This window comes from Gopherus flavomarginatus, chromosome 13, assembly GCF_025201925.1.
Source record: "Gopherus flavomarginatus isolate rGopFla2 chromosome 13, rGopFla2.mat.asm, whole genome shotgun sequence".
Lineage (NCBI taxonomy): Eukaryota > Metazoa > Chordata > Testudines > Testudinidae > Gopherus > Gopherus flavomarginatus.
In genome coordinates this window covers 16,308,941-16,326,619 of record NC_066629.1, presented here as the reverse complement: position 1 = coordinate 16,326,619, position 17,679 = coordinate 16,308,941, and the positions used below count along the sequence as shown (strand labels likewise).

The following is a 17,679-nucleotide window of genomic DNA, read 5'->3' as shown; positions in this document are numbered from 1 at the left end:
GTCCTTGGAGAGGGAAAAGACCCGGGGAGTGAGTCCAGGGGCACGGCGATTCCTGCAGTTACATGCCTTCTCCTCACTTCCCCACAGTATCTTGGGGGGTCTCCCTCAAGCCCCTAAGCAAACGTATAGCATTGAGGATGAGAATAGAGAGTTAATCTATGTGGTGGTGGAAGATACGGAGAGTATGACCAATATTTTGGATCCATCAAAAAACTCCCCCAATCTCCAGGAAAAGTGACTTTAAGCCTCCTTCTGCTTCAGGTTTACAAGCAATAAATGATGGAAAGAGAAATATCTTTGAAGTTATTAAGTTAGCTAAAAGAATCTGACACTTCCACCTTGTTGAATGAAACCCCAGGAGAGAGACAGGGGGTAGGGAGATGAATATGCAGAATACTGTATAGACCCTTTGCAATACCAAAGCTTTTTAATGGGCTAAACTCTAGTCAGAGGCCAAGGAGGTTAGTGATGGGAATACCAGTGCAGAGATCACAGGAGTGAGCAGATGAAGAACCCATCAGAGGGGGATTTTTAGATCTTTAAACATTGCACTTAATAAATTATGAACAAGGACCCAGTCTTTAAAGATCTGGTGCAGGTTCATTATATCAGACAAGTAAAATCTCTAAAGCATCACAGCTCCAACTTTCCTTCTGATAAGGGTACTTTGGTTCTGATCTTACAGACTTCAGAAAAGCTGCTATAATCATCTCTGCTAAATAATACGCAACATTGCAAAACAGTAGTCATACGAGTTTGACGTGGTTATTACAATAGCAAGGCTAGATTACTAAACAACTCAGTAATGACAATTTTTATATAACTCAACTGCTAGCTGGAAAACTAATGAGTTCAGATAAGTTTTGGGGTTTTGTTTTTGTTTTTTTAAACACTGCTCAGAGGTATTATTATTATTAGAGAGGACTGGGAATTTTTCTATAGCGGTTTTTCAACGGAAAATGCCTATTCCTTGAGCTAGGACAGGCGCACCCACCAATAGCTTGGAGGGGTAGGCACCCACCTGAGCTGTGAGAGACCCCGCTTGATGCAGACCAGAGACTTGCACCAGAGTTTCCACCTTCCCAGGTGAGTGCTGTAGCCAGCAGACTGTTGGCTGTTCCAGGGTGACTTGCATGAGCTTGCTCTCTGGCTGGGTTTTGCTTTATAAAAACACTTGGTAAGCTCTTCATTGGTTTCCTCTCAGTGGAATGAGAGAGGTACAGGTGACAAAAAGACCTGCAATAGTTAATAACTATTAATTCTTCCTGGCCCTCAAAAATCAGAGAAACTAACCTCATCTGTTTACTCAAGAATACGATGCACCGACCTAGTTCTGAACGCTACCTAGGAAGTAAAGACAACAACAAGGCTATGTGTATGTGATCTAAAAAAAACAACAACAAAAACCCCTGCAGCATTGAGTCTCTGAGGCCAGGTCTACAGGGGCTCATGCTATGGCACTATAAAAAGCACTGTAGATGTTCAGGGTTGGACTGGAACTGGGGATCTGAAATCCACCCTCTGCCCCAGGCTTCAAAGCCCGAGCAGCAATGTCTACACAGCTATTTTAGTGCCGTACTGCAAGCTCAAGCCTGTATGGGCTCGGAGACTCCCTGCTGTGGGGAAATAAGTAGACATACAGGGAAATATGTAGACATATCCTAAGAAAACAATTGACTTTGTATAGGATGCTTTGTCTAAGGAACCACAGATGAGTGAGACGTTCCCTTCTCCAAGAATAGAAACTAAGATGGTCAGATAAGACTATTGTTCTTCTTGCCTAAGCAGGAAACTCCTGATTTACAATATGGCCGAATTTTCTCTCCCCCTCCACCTGACCTAGGTGAAAAGAACCCCCTAAAAAGGACACAAGCTCTCAGTTCTGGTACCTGGCACCACAGCACCCTTGGAGGCCGAGGAGCAGTTGAAGGGAAAGTCCAGCCCAGAGCTGGCTGCCCCAAAGACAACGCATGCTCAGTGGTTCTTTGGGAACAGAATGTAGTCTACTCAGCACTACGAGGGGATGGCATGTGCTCTGCATAGAGGAAATCTTTGGAGAGTTTAGTTGCTAGATTCTAACAAGTGTCTGTTGCATGTGTGCGAACAGAGATTTTCCAGAGACTTCTAACTTGGGCTAATTTGGATAAATTTTCACAGGGATGCCCAAAGGCATATCCCTGGCACCATAGCCACCACCCACCTCTTCCCCGCTAAATTTCAAGGACTTGCTCCAAATTATGGGGGAACTACAGCTTCTCAACAAAACAGTTTAAGATTTTTTTTTTTTAAGATGGACAAAAGGTGTTTTTTTCCTAATCTTGTTCTCAAAAATGGCCCAGCTGTTTTAGCTGAAATTTCCCCCCAAAATTTGGCTTGAGGCAGACATCTAGCATGGGAAATTTCAGCTCAAACTATTAAAGTCTGGCAAATTTATAAGCAATTGAAAACAGGGTCTTATAAATAGGAAGTGTTGGAAGAACCTTAACTGTACACAGTCCTACCTACACTGGCTATAATATATAATACTAATACAAGTTGTCACCTCATTATTCACTGGCTCTTCCACACCACTAGAAAAACATCAGTCCTAGAAATAGGCATAGGAAAAAGTCATCATAAGAGCCTCTTTCTCATGAAATAATTGCCACCTGCAAAGCCATACCCCATTCTGGCTTCAGAGCCAAAGTCCCCATAAACAATTTTAAATACAATCCTTTCCAAAGCCAGTGACCTTTTACTCTCTATGATCACCTTGTCTGGAAACCTACCTAGGATCTCAGAAAAAAGAGGAAAAGATTGAGCTGGGAATTAGTATTATTCCTACACAATAAATCCTGATTACTGAAGTCAAATTTTCAAACCTGGGTGGGTAAAGGAATCAACAGGCTCTGTAGGTGCTCAGGACTTTTGAAAAACAATCAGCCCTTTATGAATAGGCTGGGAAGAATTGCTCATTTTGCTGGCCAGTTATAAATGCTGTAATACAATACAACTCACAGTTACCTCTGTAATTAAGAGCATCAGAAAACCTCATTTGCTTTCCAGCATGAACACTGATTGTTTTCTCTTTTCATGACACTCAGGGATGAAAAGCTTTGAAGGTCATGCCCTGCCAGGGTGTTACTTCCTGACAGTTGGGGTCCTGTGGTCTGTGAAATATCCCATCAAGTATCTCATGCAGAGGGAGAATGAAAACATCAGCAAAAATAAGTGGTACCAGTATCTGGAGCTCCTGGAAGCGATGGGCAAAGTGATCATTGCTCTAGTGGGTAAGGACTGGAGCTCATTCCCTTCCTTTCAGCTAGTAGCAGTGTGTCACTCCCCCAGCTGGCCAACGTGTCAGCACCCACACTTGTCGGTAAGAATAACGAGCACCAAATAAGTTTTCTCCTATAGATAGGGCCCTACCAAATTCACAGCTATGAAAAACAAGTCATGGACTGTGAAATCTGGTCTTTTGTATGATGTTACCCTATACTATACACATTTCACGGGGGAGACCAGCATTTCCCAAATTTGGGGTTCTGACACAAAAGGGAGTTGCAGGGGGGTTGCAAGGTTACTTTGGGGGGGGGGTCACCGTATTGCCACCCTTACTTCTGCGCTGCTGTCATAACTATAAAGGGAAAGGAACAGCCCTCTTGTGTACAATACTATAAAATCCCTCCTGGCCAGAGACACTAAAATCCTTTTACCTGTAAAGGGTTAAGAAGCTCAGGTAACCTGGCTGACACCTGACCCAAAGGACCAATAAGGGGACAAGATACTTTCAAAGATCTTTTGATCCCCCTCAAGTTATTTTTGTTTGTGTGCTCTTTGTTTTGGGGTTGTTCTGGGACTAAGAGGGACCAGACAATCAATCCAGTCTCTCATATTTCAAACTTGTAAGTAACAGCCAGGCAAGGCGTGTTAGTTTTATTTTTGTTTTCTCCACTTGTAAGTGTTCCTTTCTGCTAAGAGGATTTACCTCTGTTTGCTGTAACTTTGAACCTAAGGCTAGAGGGGGTTCCTCTGGGCTCTATAAATCTGATTACTCTGTCAAGTTATTTTCCATTCTGATTTTACAGAGATTATTTTTCCATTTCTTTCATTAATTAAAAGCCTTTTTTTAAAGAACCTGATTGATTTTTCCTTGTTTTAAGATCCAAGGGGTTTGGATCTGAACTCACCAGGAATTGGTAGGGGGGAAAGGAGAGGGAATGGTTAATTTCTCCTTGTTTTAAGATCCAAGGGTTTGGATCTGTGTTCACGAGGAACTTGGTGGAGAAGTCTCTCAAGGCTACTGAGAGGGAGATAGTCTGGGGGGAAGGTAGACAGAGGCCTGGTCTATACTACGCGTTTAAACCGAATTTAGCAGCATTAAACCGATTTAACTCTGCACTCGTCCACACAACGAGACCCTTTATATCAATATAAAAGGCTCTTTAAACCAGTTTCTATACTCCTCCCCGATGAGAGGAGTAGCGCTGAAATCGGTATTGCCATGTCGGATTAGGGTTAGTGTGGCCCCAAATCGACTGTATTGGCCTCCGGGCGGTATCCCACAGTGCACCATTGTGACCGCTCTGGAAAGCAATCTGAACTTGGATGCACTGGCCAGGTAGACAGGAAAAGCCCCGCAAACTTTTGAATTTCATTTCCTGTTTGGCCAGTGTGGAGCTCTGATCAGCATGGGTGCGATGCAGTCCCAAATCGAAAAAGAGCTCCAGCATGGACTGTGCGGGAGGTACTGGATCTGATCGCTGTATGGGGAGACGAATCTGTTCTATCAGAGCTCCCTTACAGAAGACTAAATGACAAAGCATTTGAAAAAATCTCCAGGCTATGATAGACAGAGGCCACAGCACAGTGCTGTGTGACAAGCGTAACAGAAAGCCAAAGAATCAAACGGACACTCATGGAGGGAGGAAGGGGGTACTGAGGACTCCAGCGATCCCACAGTCCCCGCAGTCTCCAAAAACCATTTGCATTCTTGGCTGAGCTCCCAATGCCTGGGTCAAAAACATTTTCCCAGATGGTTTAGGGTATATGTTGTCAATTTACACCCTTCCCCGCCCCCGAAAGAAAAGGGAAAAAAACATTTCTTGCCTTTTTTCAATGTCACCCTATGTCTACTGCATGCTGCTGGTAGACAGGGTGATGCAGCGCTGAACACCAGCATCCCCTTCCTGGTGGCAGATGGTACAATATGACTGCTATCCATCATCATCATCAGCCCGTGAGTGCTCCTGGGCTGGCCTTGGTGAGGTCTGCCGGGGGTGCCTGGGTAAAAATGGGAATGACTCTCGGTCATTCCTGGCAGATGGTACAGAGCAGCTGGTAACCATCCTCATCATAGCTACGGGAGGCTGAGCTCTATCAGCCCCCCACTTTCATGTCTAAAGAAAAGATTCTGTCCTGCCTGGACTATCATACCAACCGGAGGCTGCCTCCCCCTCATTTTATCTCACTAAAAAGTCAATGTTTCTTACTCCTGCATTCTTAATTACTTCATCACACAAAGGGGGGGGGGGACACTGCAATGGTAGCCCAGGAGGGTTGGGGGAGGAGGGAAGCAATGCGTGGGGTTGTTGCAGGGGTACCCCCTAGAATGGCATGCAGCTCAGCATTTCTGCGGGATCTCTGGGGCTCTGACACGGAGTAGCTGTGCTCTCTGGTTCTCTAGTAGACTTGCCCCATATTCTAGGCAGGACTGACTCTATTTTTAGACAAAACATGAAGAAGGGAATGACCTGGGGAGTCATTCCCATTTTTGTCCATGAGCCCCCGGCTGACCTCAGCGAGGCCAGCCAGGAGCACCCATGACAGCAGCAGATGGTACAGAACGACTGATAACCATCATCTCATCACCCATTTATGATGGCATGGCAGATGGTACAATAGGGATGGTAACTGTCTGCTATCTTGCAAAGGCAAATGAATGCTGTTGTGTAGCACTGCAGTATCGCCTCTGTCAGCGGCATCCAGTACACATACGGTGACAGTGACAAAAGGCAAAACAGGCTCCACGGTTGCCATGTTATGGCGTCTGCCAGGGCAATCCAGGGAAAAATGGCACAAAATGATTGTCTGCCGTTGCTTTCACGGAGGAAGGAATGAGTGACGACATTTACCCAGAATCACCCGTGACACTGTTTTTGCATTGGGATCTCAACCCAGAATTCTAATGGGCAGGAGAGACTGCGGGAACTATGGAATACCTACGTGATAGCTACCCACAGTGCAACGCTCCGGAAATCGACGCTAGCCTCTGTACATGGACGCACACCGCCGAATTAATGTGCTTAGTGTGGCCACGTGCACTCGACTTTGTATAATCTGTTTTACAAAACCAGTTTATGTAAAATTGGAATAATCCCATAGTGTACACATACCCCGAGTTTCCCAAATAACTCTTAAAGGATTTGGGTGGTGGCAGTAAAACCAGATCTAAGCTGGTAATTAAGCTTAGAGGTTCTCATGCTGGTCCCTACATCTGTACCCCGGAGCTGGGCAGCCGGACAGCGGCGGCCGGAAAGTGGTGGCTGTTGGCCAGGAACCCGTCTCTGAAGATAGCTTCATGCCAGCAACAGCACAGAAGTAAGGGTGGCAATACCATACTATGTCACCCTTACTTCTGCGCTGTTGCCTTCAGAGCTAGGCAGCCAGAAAGTGGTGGCTGCTGAGGGCCCAGCTCTGCTGTCAGCAGCGCAGAAATAAGAGTGGCAATACCATGCCATGCCATGCCATCCTTACTTCTGTGCTGCTGCTGCTGGTGACAGCGCTGCCTTCAGAGCTGGGCTCCCAACCAGCAGCTTTCACTCTCCAGCTGCCCAGCTCTGAAGGCAGTGCCACCATCAACAGCAGCATAGGAGTAAAGGTAGCAGTACCGCAACCTCCCTCACAATAACCTTGTGACTCCCCCCACCACCAACTCCTTTTTGGGTCAGGAACCAGCAATTACAAGCACCGTGAAATTTCAGATTTAAATAGCTGAAATCATGAAATGTATGATTTTTTAAAATCCTATGACCGTTAAATTGACCAAAATGGACTGTGAATTTGGTAGGGCCCTAGCTATAGGCCATGGGAAAGCAGGCAGGATCTGCTCAGCAGGCTCCAATAGCCTGCTCTGTCCTCCAGTTAAAGTTCGTAATTAGGCCATGCTGGGCTTTTGAATAGTAATAGATCTTTCTGAAGCTAAAAGAAGACGGATGCGCTGTAAATCATTTGCAGATTTATGACAAGAGATCTCACTATGCCCTGCAGTAGTGCATACTCCATGTCACATCTAGTTTAAACTAAAAGTACTTACCTCTGTCGCAGCTGCACCTTGCTCTCAGGGCAAAGGGGCGGGGTGGGGGGGTGCCACAGGCAGAGCTGGAAGGCTGGGGTAAAGGGATCCTTGCACAGCACCCAGATTCTGATCCTCTACTCACCTTTGTGCCAAATCTAGAGTAGAAAGGTGGTGAAATGCTAGTAGCTTTCTCAGTGACTTGGATCCTGTTCTTCCTTCACACCTGCCCTTTTCCTGTTGGATAGGGATTCTTGCTGGACAGTTTACTCCCGAGGGCCCCCATTTGCATCTCTACACCCAGGATCACACTTGGGTGGACCTGCTGACTTGGATACATGGAACCATGTACTTCGCCTATGGCCTCGCTGGCCTAGTGGATATTCTCATCCCGCTCCCACTTGGGCTGCCCCCAGGGCTGGATCACTTCATGCTCTCCCAGGCACTGTTTGTTGAAGGTTAGTAGCAACAGCACTACTGACAAAAGACTGCGGCAGCCGAAATAACATAACTGGGCTGCTAAGTGCCCATCACCTGGGATAAAAAGAAAAGCAGTTTACCTATACTGTCACCCACGCTGAACACTGTTTAATCATCTCTTGTAGCGCACTTTATATGCTGGGCATTGTCTGAGTTTCAATACATGATTAAGCATACAGGGACACTGACCAGTAGTGTAGACAAACTTTTATGCCCACACATTAACTTTTAGGCAGATTCTTTAAGGAGGAGAAGAGTCCACAGCACATGGGCGATAACAGGCTTTTTTGTATGGAAATATTTAGCAGGGCTTCTCTCTGCCCCTTAAAAATTGAGTAGACAGTGTTGCAGCAGGCAAAGCCAACTCAGTTCTGAATCACAGATGTTATCTTACCCAACACTGTAAAATGGCTCTGAATGGCACTTGGATATGTTCGATTCAAAGCAGCAGTGTCCAGCTTCAAGAGGGTCCTGTCACCAAATATTTGAATGCCTAGATTTTTTATGTTCCATTCTTCTCTTAGGGGAAGGGAGACTAAAGTACTAGGAGTGTAGGTGAGCCTCACACCACTTACTGAAAATATCCCTCCTTCATTCACACCATTTACTAGAGATAAAAGAGGTGAAAAATAAACCAGGAATGGTTAGATTAAATCTTCCTGGTGCTCTACTTGAATGTAATATTCAAGAGTGAGATTCTTGAACTCTATCAGCCTCCATTCAAGTCCTCTGGGTCAGTCTTTCAGTTCTTCCTCTATAGCAATAGATGAGTCAGAAGCTCTTATAGCAGCAGTCCCCAAACTTTTTGGGGTCATGCCCCTCTTACTCCATCTGTGCCCCCCCAAGTGGGGCTGCAGCTCCCAGGGGGAGGGGATGCAGACAGGCGTAAGGGGACTAGGGGCGGGGCTGAAGCCAGGGGCTGGGACCGGGGCCAGGTGCAGAGTACTGACCAGGCTGTGGCCATAGCTGGGGCTGGAGGAAAGCTGAAAGTGGAGCAGGGTGGTGCTCCTTCCCCTCCACTCTGTGGGGGCTGGCTCAGGCCTCGACGCACCCTCCAAACATTCCTCTGTACCTCCCCCCCAGGAGGGTGAGACCCACAGTTTGGGGATCTGTCTCTTAGAGGTTTGTTTCAAAATCCTGTTAACTCTTCTGATCCATCAGCAACACCATGACTATGTCCACATTACAAGCACTACAGAGGCACAACTGCAGCTACGCTGCTGTAGCATAGATGCTTCTTACATCGACAGAAGGGGTTTTTCTGTTTATTTAGGTAATCCACCTCCCGCATAGCAACAACCAGGTCGATGGAAGAATTCTTCCATCAACCTAGACACATCTACACTGGGGATTAGGTTGGCTTAACTATGGTGCTCAGGGGTGTGAATTTTTTCACATCCCTGAGCGATATAGCTAGGTGAACTTAAATATTAAGTGTAGACCAGGCCTATGTGGCTTAAACAATTATAAAATCCTTCTCATTTGTAAATTATTCACTTGAGACTGTCATTTCAGGGAAGGCTACTGGCTCGTTGTTTCAAATCAATGGCTAAGAGAGAAACTTGGAAAATCTCTGGGCACATGGGCATAGTTTCATCATCAAAAGGAAAAAAAAAGGAATGAGACATTTTCAAAGAATGAGCAGAAACTCGGGCATTGGCACTAGAAGAAAAAGAGAGAAAGCTCTGTTCCAAAACACTGTGATTCAGAACAGTCAGTTATTTACGGGAAGAAAGGTACTTCACACAACCTGACTTACCAACAGTCACTTACCAGTGACTTGTCTAGTCAACTGGGAATAGACTGTTTGCCTCAGTCATTTGGACACTAGGACCTGACTTTCCCCAGAAAGTTTTCCTTTACTTGCTTGCCTCGAGTTTTTAAGTGGCAACATCTCCTTTCAGAACAATAGGTCCTCTCTGCGATCTGCACTCAGACCCAAATATGTAGCAGACACCTTTTCCTTTAAAAGCAGTTGCATGTGCCCAAAGTAGGGAAATTTCTTCTTCAATCAGCCGCAACCTAGGCTCCAGGGTCACTGGTTGGCTCTTGGTGTCCAGTTCATCACTAACCATTTAAGCAGCATTAGCACAATTTGGTTTGACTTTTGGTAGGTTTTCTCTTTTATTTTCATGCCCATCACCGCCCCCCGCTGGATCAGCACCTCCACTCACTGATGCTGGTTGCCATATGTGGTGGTGCCCTTTGCTCCCTTCTGGAAGTGTTCATGCGAGATCACCCAGTCCTGGAGCTCTTAAGGACTGCCATGTTCCTTCTCCAAGGATCCTGGTTCTTGCAGGTTTGTAATTCTTATTCTGTACTTTCAGCCTGACTGGCTCTCTCTAATATCCTGAAACTAGCACAACTAACAGCTCTCCAGGTTACAGCAGTTCTCCCTCCAGGTTATAATTGTACGCATTGGTTCTTCAAACATTACCTCTGATTTGGTGGGAAAAAACCAAACACACACATTTGTAAGGCTAAGAGTGGCTCAGCCTGGGAATATTGGTAATTTTGTTGCACATTATAGCACTCACAACTTAATAGAATCAGGACTCATCTAGAAGCCAAGCAAGTCTTGCACTGTGCCCTCGAGGTCAGCAGCCTTGAGCTCTGTCAGACAAACAGGGAGAGCAAATTCCAGAGGCTAGAACCTAAGTCCTGCCGCCTTCTGACTAAATTCAAAGGTAAGGACAGTCAGGACAAGTGTATCAGATGATTTCAGCTGACAAGCTGGTGCATTGAGAAAATAGGATAGGCTAGTGGTTAAAGTGCCAGCCTTGGACTTGAGAAACCTGGATTCAATCCCCTGCTCTGCCAGACTACTTGTGTGATCTTGGGCAAGTCACTTGCTGCCTCTGTGCCTCAACTCTCCAACTGTAAAATGGGGATATTAATACCTCCCTATCTCACAGGGGTATTATGAAGACAAAGAAAAACTGGATAGTTCCCCCATTACTATACTAATGTTAGTACCCCAGATAGGTGGGCCTTCTGTATAGCCAGGACCCAAACCACATAGTGCAATTAGGAGCCTTTGGTCAGTGCATGCATATTTGATACTGAAGCCATGTAAGAAAGGAGAGGATGGAGTGTTGGAGGAGCTGGCCTGCTCATCATATCACCACTTCTTCTAACTAGATCGGATTTGTGCTGTACCCACCATGGGGAGGGCCAGGCTGGGACCAGACTGATCATGAAAACTTCATGTTTTTCACCATGTGCTTGAGCTGGCACTATCTAGGTGCTCTCCTCCTCTCAATCATCAACTACGCCATCGTTTATTGGTACGTAGTGGGGCCAGGCGGCGGGAGAATTGTCTGTGAAGAGCTGACAGTCACTAGCCCGGTTTGTGTCAGAGACACAACAGGTAACAGTTTATATGCAGTGAGCACAGAACTCCCATTATTTGTACTGTGGTAGCAGTGGGGGAATCAGGGCTGCCCCCGTGCACACTCCTAACAAAAAGATGACCCCTGCCCCGCCCCACAGAGTTTATTATCTATGTATCGGGTGAAAGAAAAAATAGGGGAGTGAGATGATTCCGACTGATGTAATAAGCAAGGGTTCCAGCACTGCCTAGCCATTGTCAATGCTGGTTATATGGACTTATTCCATGGGTGAACACACCCCTAACGTAGCAACTTTAGATGCTCAATCCAAAATAAAACACCCTCAACATTTTCCCCTTCTGAACTTATTTAAGCACGAGAGCAGCAAACAGAAGTGACATTTAACTGCTTCCCTGCTGCCAAAATATAAATTCACTCTACATACAGTTTGGTATGGAACATCCAATCCATTGAGTTACATGTTGTAGGCAGCCAAGATGAGCCTAGGATACCCTGGAGAAAACATGGCTACTTGGCTATCCAATATGTGGTATACTCAGCACCACTGGGGTTAAACTAATAGCTCACAATTCTGATCGTCAATTTAGGACCTGTCTGTGAAGGGTTGCCTCATTATGCAACAGGACCTTGTTAAAATTTAACCCCGAAGATGAAAAATTATGCAAAAAAGTCTCATAAATCTTAGTTCTCTCCATTTATTTCCTGAAGGTGGGAGGCTGTCTCTCATAGCTTGTTAACTATGCCTGTATCAATATTAATCTGTTACAGTTGCATTGAGAGGTGGAAGAAATATGGCAGATGGAGAAAAACTGGGAGTTCGACGTTTGACATGAGTTCGTATACTCCTCTCCTACTGGGAACGGATAATGTGGAAAATGTTGACTCCACACTGGGGTCTCTTCCTTCCTAGAAGCCAGGAGGATTTTCCTGCCCCCTAAATAACATGGGCTACAGATTTGTCATGGTGTTTTTTGACAAAATAAAAAAATAAAATAAATAAACAAATAAAAAAATCACAGCGCGCTCACAGTACATTTAGTAAAAAAGTCTCAGGGTTAGGAAGAAATGTTCAAGTCACTGAGGGGATATGTCAGAGTGGTGTAGGGTCACCAGATGTTCTGATTTTATAGAGATAGTCCCAATTTGGGGGTCTTTTTCTTATATAGGCTCCTATTACCCCCCCCCCCCCGTCTCAATTTTTCACACTTGCTGTCTGGTCGCCTTAGAGTGGTAGTGTTGGGTCTTGGCCCTAGGGGATGTCAGGCCCTTGGGGGAGGATTGGGGCTACCCCCAAAGGCTGGGAGAGCCTGGGAGAAGTTGCAGAGTGAGCCCATCCCCCACTCACCCTTCAGTGGGGCTCCTGTGCCCTGAGGCTTCCCAGAGACATCATGGACCGATAGAGAAAAAAACAAACAGTATCTGACTCACCCCCCCACTCCCCCTGATGACAAACGTGCAGCTCCACAAATAACTAATGAGAGGAAAAATAAACAGAGAATCCGTCAATCTGCGTTCAATTCCTAGCTCCTCCCAAACATTCCTCTGTAATTCTAGCCAAGTCCCTTAACCTTTCTGTGTCTCGGTTAATCAACTGTAAAAAGGAGGATAACAATACTTCCTTTCCACCACTGTCTGGTCTATTCAGACTGTAAGCTCTCCAGGGTAGGGACCATCTCCTATTATGTATGTACAGCACCTAGCACAAAGGGGATGCAATGTTGGTCAGGTGCTCTAGATTACAGCCGGACAAAAAAAATTAACACTATTATTTGCTAAAAAAATGCAATACTGATTGACCACAATTCATAAGATTCCCCCCTCTGGCTTAGATGCCATTCACAAAACAGAAGAAAGGCATCACCGCCTCTTGCTCTTCTGTTTGTTTTGTGAACCTAGCCCTTTAAGAATACCCCAAAACATTTGTTTCAGGTCAAACGACATGCTTCATTCAACCCAAAACAGATTTCAGTTCAGCAACATTTTTTCAGTTTTCAAATTCAGTTCAAGCAGCCTTTTTTTTTAAAAAAAAATCAAAACAGCCAAGTGAACTGAAACATGAATTATTCACCCAGCTAGACTTTACCCACTACTGTAAATGCAAATGAACGTACACTAGCTGTCATTCAGTTCTCTTTCAGCAGAATATAAAGGGACTTAGGCAAAGTGAGTTACAGTGGGAGTCTTAAGCACTTGGAGAATTTTGCTCATCATCATTCCATTCCTACCCTCGCCGTTAAGACAGACACCCTTTCCATTAAACAGAAACAGCAGCACATTCTCCCTTCCCACATAACAACGCTGCCTGTTCTGGTGCCTGTTGCTTTGAGGTGTATCATGTGTGCCTTTAAGGCAAGAACTCAGGCATTAGCTCTAGAGCTGAATGCCAGGCTATGTAAATAATACTTGACAGAAAGATGACTAAGTATTGAAAAGAGGCACCAGGTACAGGACTGGAGTCACAAGTACTAAATCTGGATCTGCCATGGACATTCTCCGCTACTTTGGCCATATCACAGTGATATGCCTCAGTTTCCCTGTTTTTAAAAACTCAGAAAAAGGTTAACCTACCTCATCTATAGTGTAAGAATTATTGTAAAGCATTCTGAAGATGAAAAGTGGCTCCTAACATTTAAATCATGGTCTGGAAAGTCATTTTAATTAAGAACCACCCTAGCCATCAGGGTGCCCTGTACAGTTACAGAACAGACTGGCTTCGTTTTTTTAGTACATACCCACCCACCAGTTGTTAAAAAAGGCATACTTGGCTTCTCATTAAAGGTGTTGATATTTTATGGATGTGTGTGTAGTAGGGGAAGTGTACTAAGGCCACGTCTACACGACAAAATTAAGTTGACCTAACTTACGTTGGCATACAGCCACCACCACAATTACATTGCTAGTATACGTCTACACTTTGCTCCTTCTGTCGGCGGTGTGCGTCCTCACGAGTGCTTGTATTGATTGTACTGTCAGTGGGGGGCATTGCAGGAAGGCTCCTGAAAGCCAGTAACAGACGACATAAGCAACGCAGCATCTACATTGACTCTGCATCCACCTAACTATATCATCCTTGACTTTACGCCTCTCATGGAGGTGGAGTTATTAAGTTGGCGTAGCTGGGCAGTTACACCGGCAGGAGCGAAATTTAAATGTAGCTGTTTCCATAGTTAACAAGCTGTCTTGCATCAACCTAACCCTGTATCACAGACCAGGCCTTCGTCCTTGTGGGTGACGGTTAGAAGTTTCTCTCTTGATAAGAAGTGTGTCTATCCCACTGGTGGAGAGAGGAGGAACTAAGGCACTCACATAAAAATACATACTTTCTTTCTAACTCCATGTGTAGCTTTTCCACACAAAGGGTCTATGCAGAGGTAGCTGCTCCTGAACCTCAGGCCATATGCCTCAAATTGTAGTAGAAGGAGCTTCAGACCAGCAGTAACCCAGGGAGGGCTGCTCGTGTTCAGCAAACAGCTTAGCAGTGACAGTGAAGGAATGAAGAACTCTTTCCATTTAACGAGCCCATAAGAACAAGGATCTAAAAAGCTCTACCATTTTGGTGAGGGGCGAGGAGTGTCAGCTGAACACTAGTTAGCACAGGCTTTGCAATAAGAATGGCCAAGTGCAGTTTCTTGGCCGGTATAAGCCACGTAACATTTAGATCTAGAGGGGTGTGATGATTTGGGGAATTTGCCTGTACACTTCATGAATTCACTGTCAGATCATGAACAATATCTTTATTTAGAATATGGGGCAAGTCGTCATCTTCTCTGTTGTGTTGTTGCCTCCCTGTTGTTCTAAAATTCCAACCTGTAGTGCAAAGGCCTGATAAGAGTCATTAAACATTGACAATCCTCCATCTAAATGATATGGAGATGGCTGCTGCCCAGAGCAAACTGTTTTTTTTTAATTTGAAGTCAGGGAGATGGTCACATGGGCAATGAAGTCACTGGCAGGGATGTGATCATCTGAGGGCTGGCCTACACTTGAAACGCTACAGTGGTACAGCTGCAGCAGAACTTCACTGTAGATGTTACGTCCGCCAAGGGAGAGGTAACCCTAGTGGGAGCAGGTCGATGGAAGAATTCTTTCATCGATCTATTACTGTCTACAGTGGGGTTGCAGATGTTTCACAGCCCTGCATGATGTGGCTGGGTCGACAAAGGGGGGCTGAAAGTTATAAAGGGGCAGGAGCTGCTCTACTTTGGGAGACTTTTCTCTCCAGCGGAAGAGGAGGGAGAAGCAACCCAGCATGGAGAGCCTGATGAAGCAGGGGGATCCCTATCTACTTTCCTGAACGTAGAGGGACACTGAGCAAAGTTGAGCTAGCGAATGCCTTGGGTTCAGCATATTTGTTGTTTTCTACATGATCTGTACACTGTATTTCTCAGCGTTTGAGCACTGTGCAAAGTTGGTATGTGTTGTGTGTTACAATTCCCATGGGACCCACTGGAAAGGTAAACCAGAAGGCTTGCCTTATCAGGTGGAACACAGAGAGGGCGCGTTTAATCTACTAGGGTATCCCAGGGGTCAGTACTGGTCCTAGGGGCCTACAGCAGGTGGGCGGAGGGGCGTTATTTCCATGAAGGGGTAGCAGACATAGTCGGTGCCCAGGGAATGTGTCAGAAAGGCCAAGGGAAGAAACAATGCAGTTTGCTGAGAGCCAGGGAAACTCAAAGTACCTGGAGATCCAGAGGTGTGGATTCCTTTCACAGCAATCTGCTAGGCTGCCAGCAGGGAGAGAGAGACTTGATCTGTGACAAGGTGCAAGTGAATTAGAGACCCAAGTTCTTAACTGCAGAAAAACAAGACTGCCTCAGCTAGAGCCAAGTAGAAGGCCAAGTCTTAACCAAATGCTAGAGATGACCTCAGCATTTCAAGTAAACAGTGAAAAAACATGGAACGCTGTCTGTAGGAAAAACCTCTTCAGAGCAAGCCTAAAAGTATAGCATCAGACTTCTACAAAAGTTCTCTGGGAAGGGGTATCCTCTCTCTCATCCTCAGTGCTACTGGAGGTAGGAAATAGGGTAGGTTTGAAAGGATTAGATGGTTGGTAAGTATCAATTTCACTGTTTTCAGTGTTGTAGCCATGCTAGTCCCAGGATAGTAGAAACACAAAGAGAGGGAGGTAATAGCTTTTTTGGGATCAACTTCTGTTGGTGGGAGAGACAAGCTTTTGACATACAGAGAGCTCTTCCTCAGGTCTGGGAAAGGTCCTCAGTGTCACAGCTCAACAGACGTGGAAAAGACTGTCATAATTCAAGAGACTATTCAAGGTGAAGAGGCCTGTTAACACCTCTCCAGTCACAGGGAGGAAAGGGAGAAAACAATAGAATAGGGGTTTGGGGTTTAAGTGGAAGGATTGTTAGAACAAACCATAAATCCACAATCCCACAATAGCATCAGCTTCCTGGAAACCATAATCAGCTTCAGCAATGAAACCCTACAAACAACTATAAGCAAGGAAAAAGACGGTTACTCACCTTTGTAACTGTTGTTCTTCGAGATGTGTTGCTCATATCCATTCCAGTTAGGTGTGCGCGCCGCGCGTGCACATTCGTCGGAAAACTTTTACCCTAGCAACTCGGTGGGCCGGCCGGTCGCCCCCTAGAGTGGCGCCATCATGGCGCTTGATATATATCCCTGCCGGCCCACCCGCTCCTCAGTTCCTTCTTGCCGGCTACTCCGACAGTGGGGAAGGAGGGCGGGTGTGGAATGGATATGAGCAACACATCTCGAAGAACAACAGTTACAAAGGTGAGTAACCGTCTTTTCTTCTTCGAGTGATTGCTCATATCCATTCCAGTTAGGTGAATCCCAAGCCTTACGTAGGCGGTGGGGTCGGAGTGAAATGTGGCAGAATGAAAACTGCTGAGCCAGTGGCTACAGCATCTCTTGCCTGTTGAACCAGGGCATACTGCGAAGCAAAGGTATGGACCGAGGACCAATGGAGCTGCGCGACAGATCTCGTGGGTAGGAACACGAGCCAGCAAGGCGGCAGATGAAGCCTGAGCCCTGGTAGACTGCACGATGATGTGGCTTGGGGAAATATGAGCCAAATCATAACAAGTGCAGAAGTCCGCCATCACCCAAGATGAGATCCTCTGAGAGGAAAACAAGCAAGCCCTCCCTTTGGCCCGCTACCGTGACAGAACTGGGGCACCTTACGAAATGGTTCTGGCAGCGCAATATAAATGCGAGCACTCCACAGATGTCCAAGGAGTGCAATGGTTGTGCCCATTGCGTTGAGCTGTGGGTAACATGAAAGGCCGAAACCACCTTAGGGAGGAAAGCCAGGTGCGGTCATAACTGCACCTTGTGTTTGTGAAACCTAGTGTACGGCGGGACCCTCGTAAGAGCTCTGAGCTCGGAGACCCGTCTGGCCGATGTAACAGCTACGAGGAGAGTTGTCGTCCAAGACACGTATATCAGCGGGTCAGTCGTGAACGGCTCGACTGGGGGAGACATAAGTCTGGTTAAAACTAGGTTGAGGTCCCAGGTTGGGGCTGGGCGGCGCACCCGAGGGTGCAAGCTCTCCAAGCCCTTGAGGGATCTCGAACCCATAGAGCGTGAGAA

At 46.0% G+C, this 17,679-nt stretch overlaps 1 protein-coding gene across 2 annotated transcripts in view; it reads left to right on the top strand.

Annotated features, from left to right (window-relative positions):
- LOC127033657 (transmembrane protein 45B-like) overlaps positions 1 to 12,059 on the top strand; it is a 39,746-nt gene extending 27,687 nt beyond the window's left edge. For both annotated transcript variants that reach the window (XM_050921739.1, XM_050921738.1), the window contains exons 3-7: positions 3,084 to 3,269; positions 7,522 to 7,731; positions 9,868 to 10,052; positions 10,895 to 11,040; positions 11,875 to 12,059. In XM_050921739.1, the coding sequence (XP_050777696.1) occupies positions 3,086 to 3,269; positions 7,522 to 7,731; positions 9,868 to 10,052; positions 10,895 to 11,040; positions 11,875 to 12,016 (867 nt within the window). In that variant the 5' untranslated portion in view covers positions 3,084 to 3,085 and the 3' untranslated portion in view covers positions 12,017 to 12,059. The remainder of the gene's footprint in view (positions 1 to 3,083; positions 3,270 to 7,521; positions 7,732 to 9,867; positions 10,053 to 10,894; positions 11,041 to 11,874) is intronic.
- The last annotated feature ends 5,620 nt before the right edge of the window (positions 12,060 to 17,679 follow it).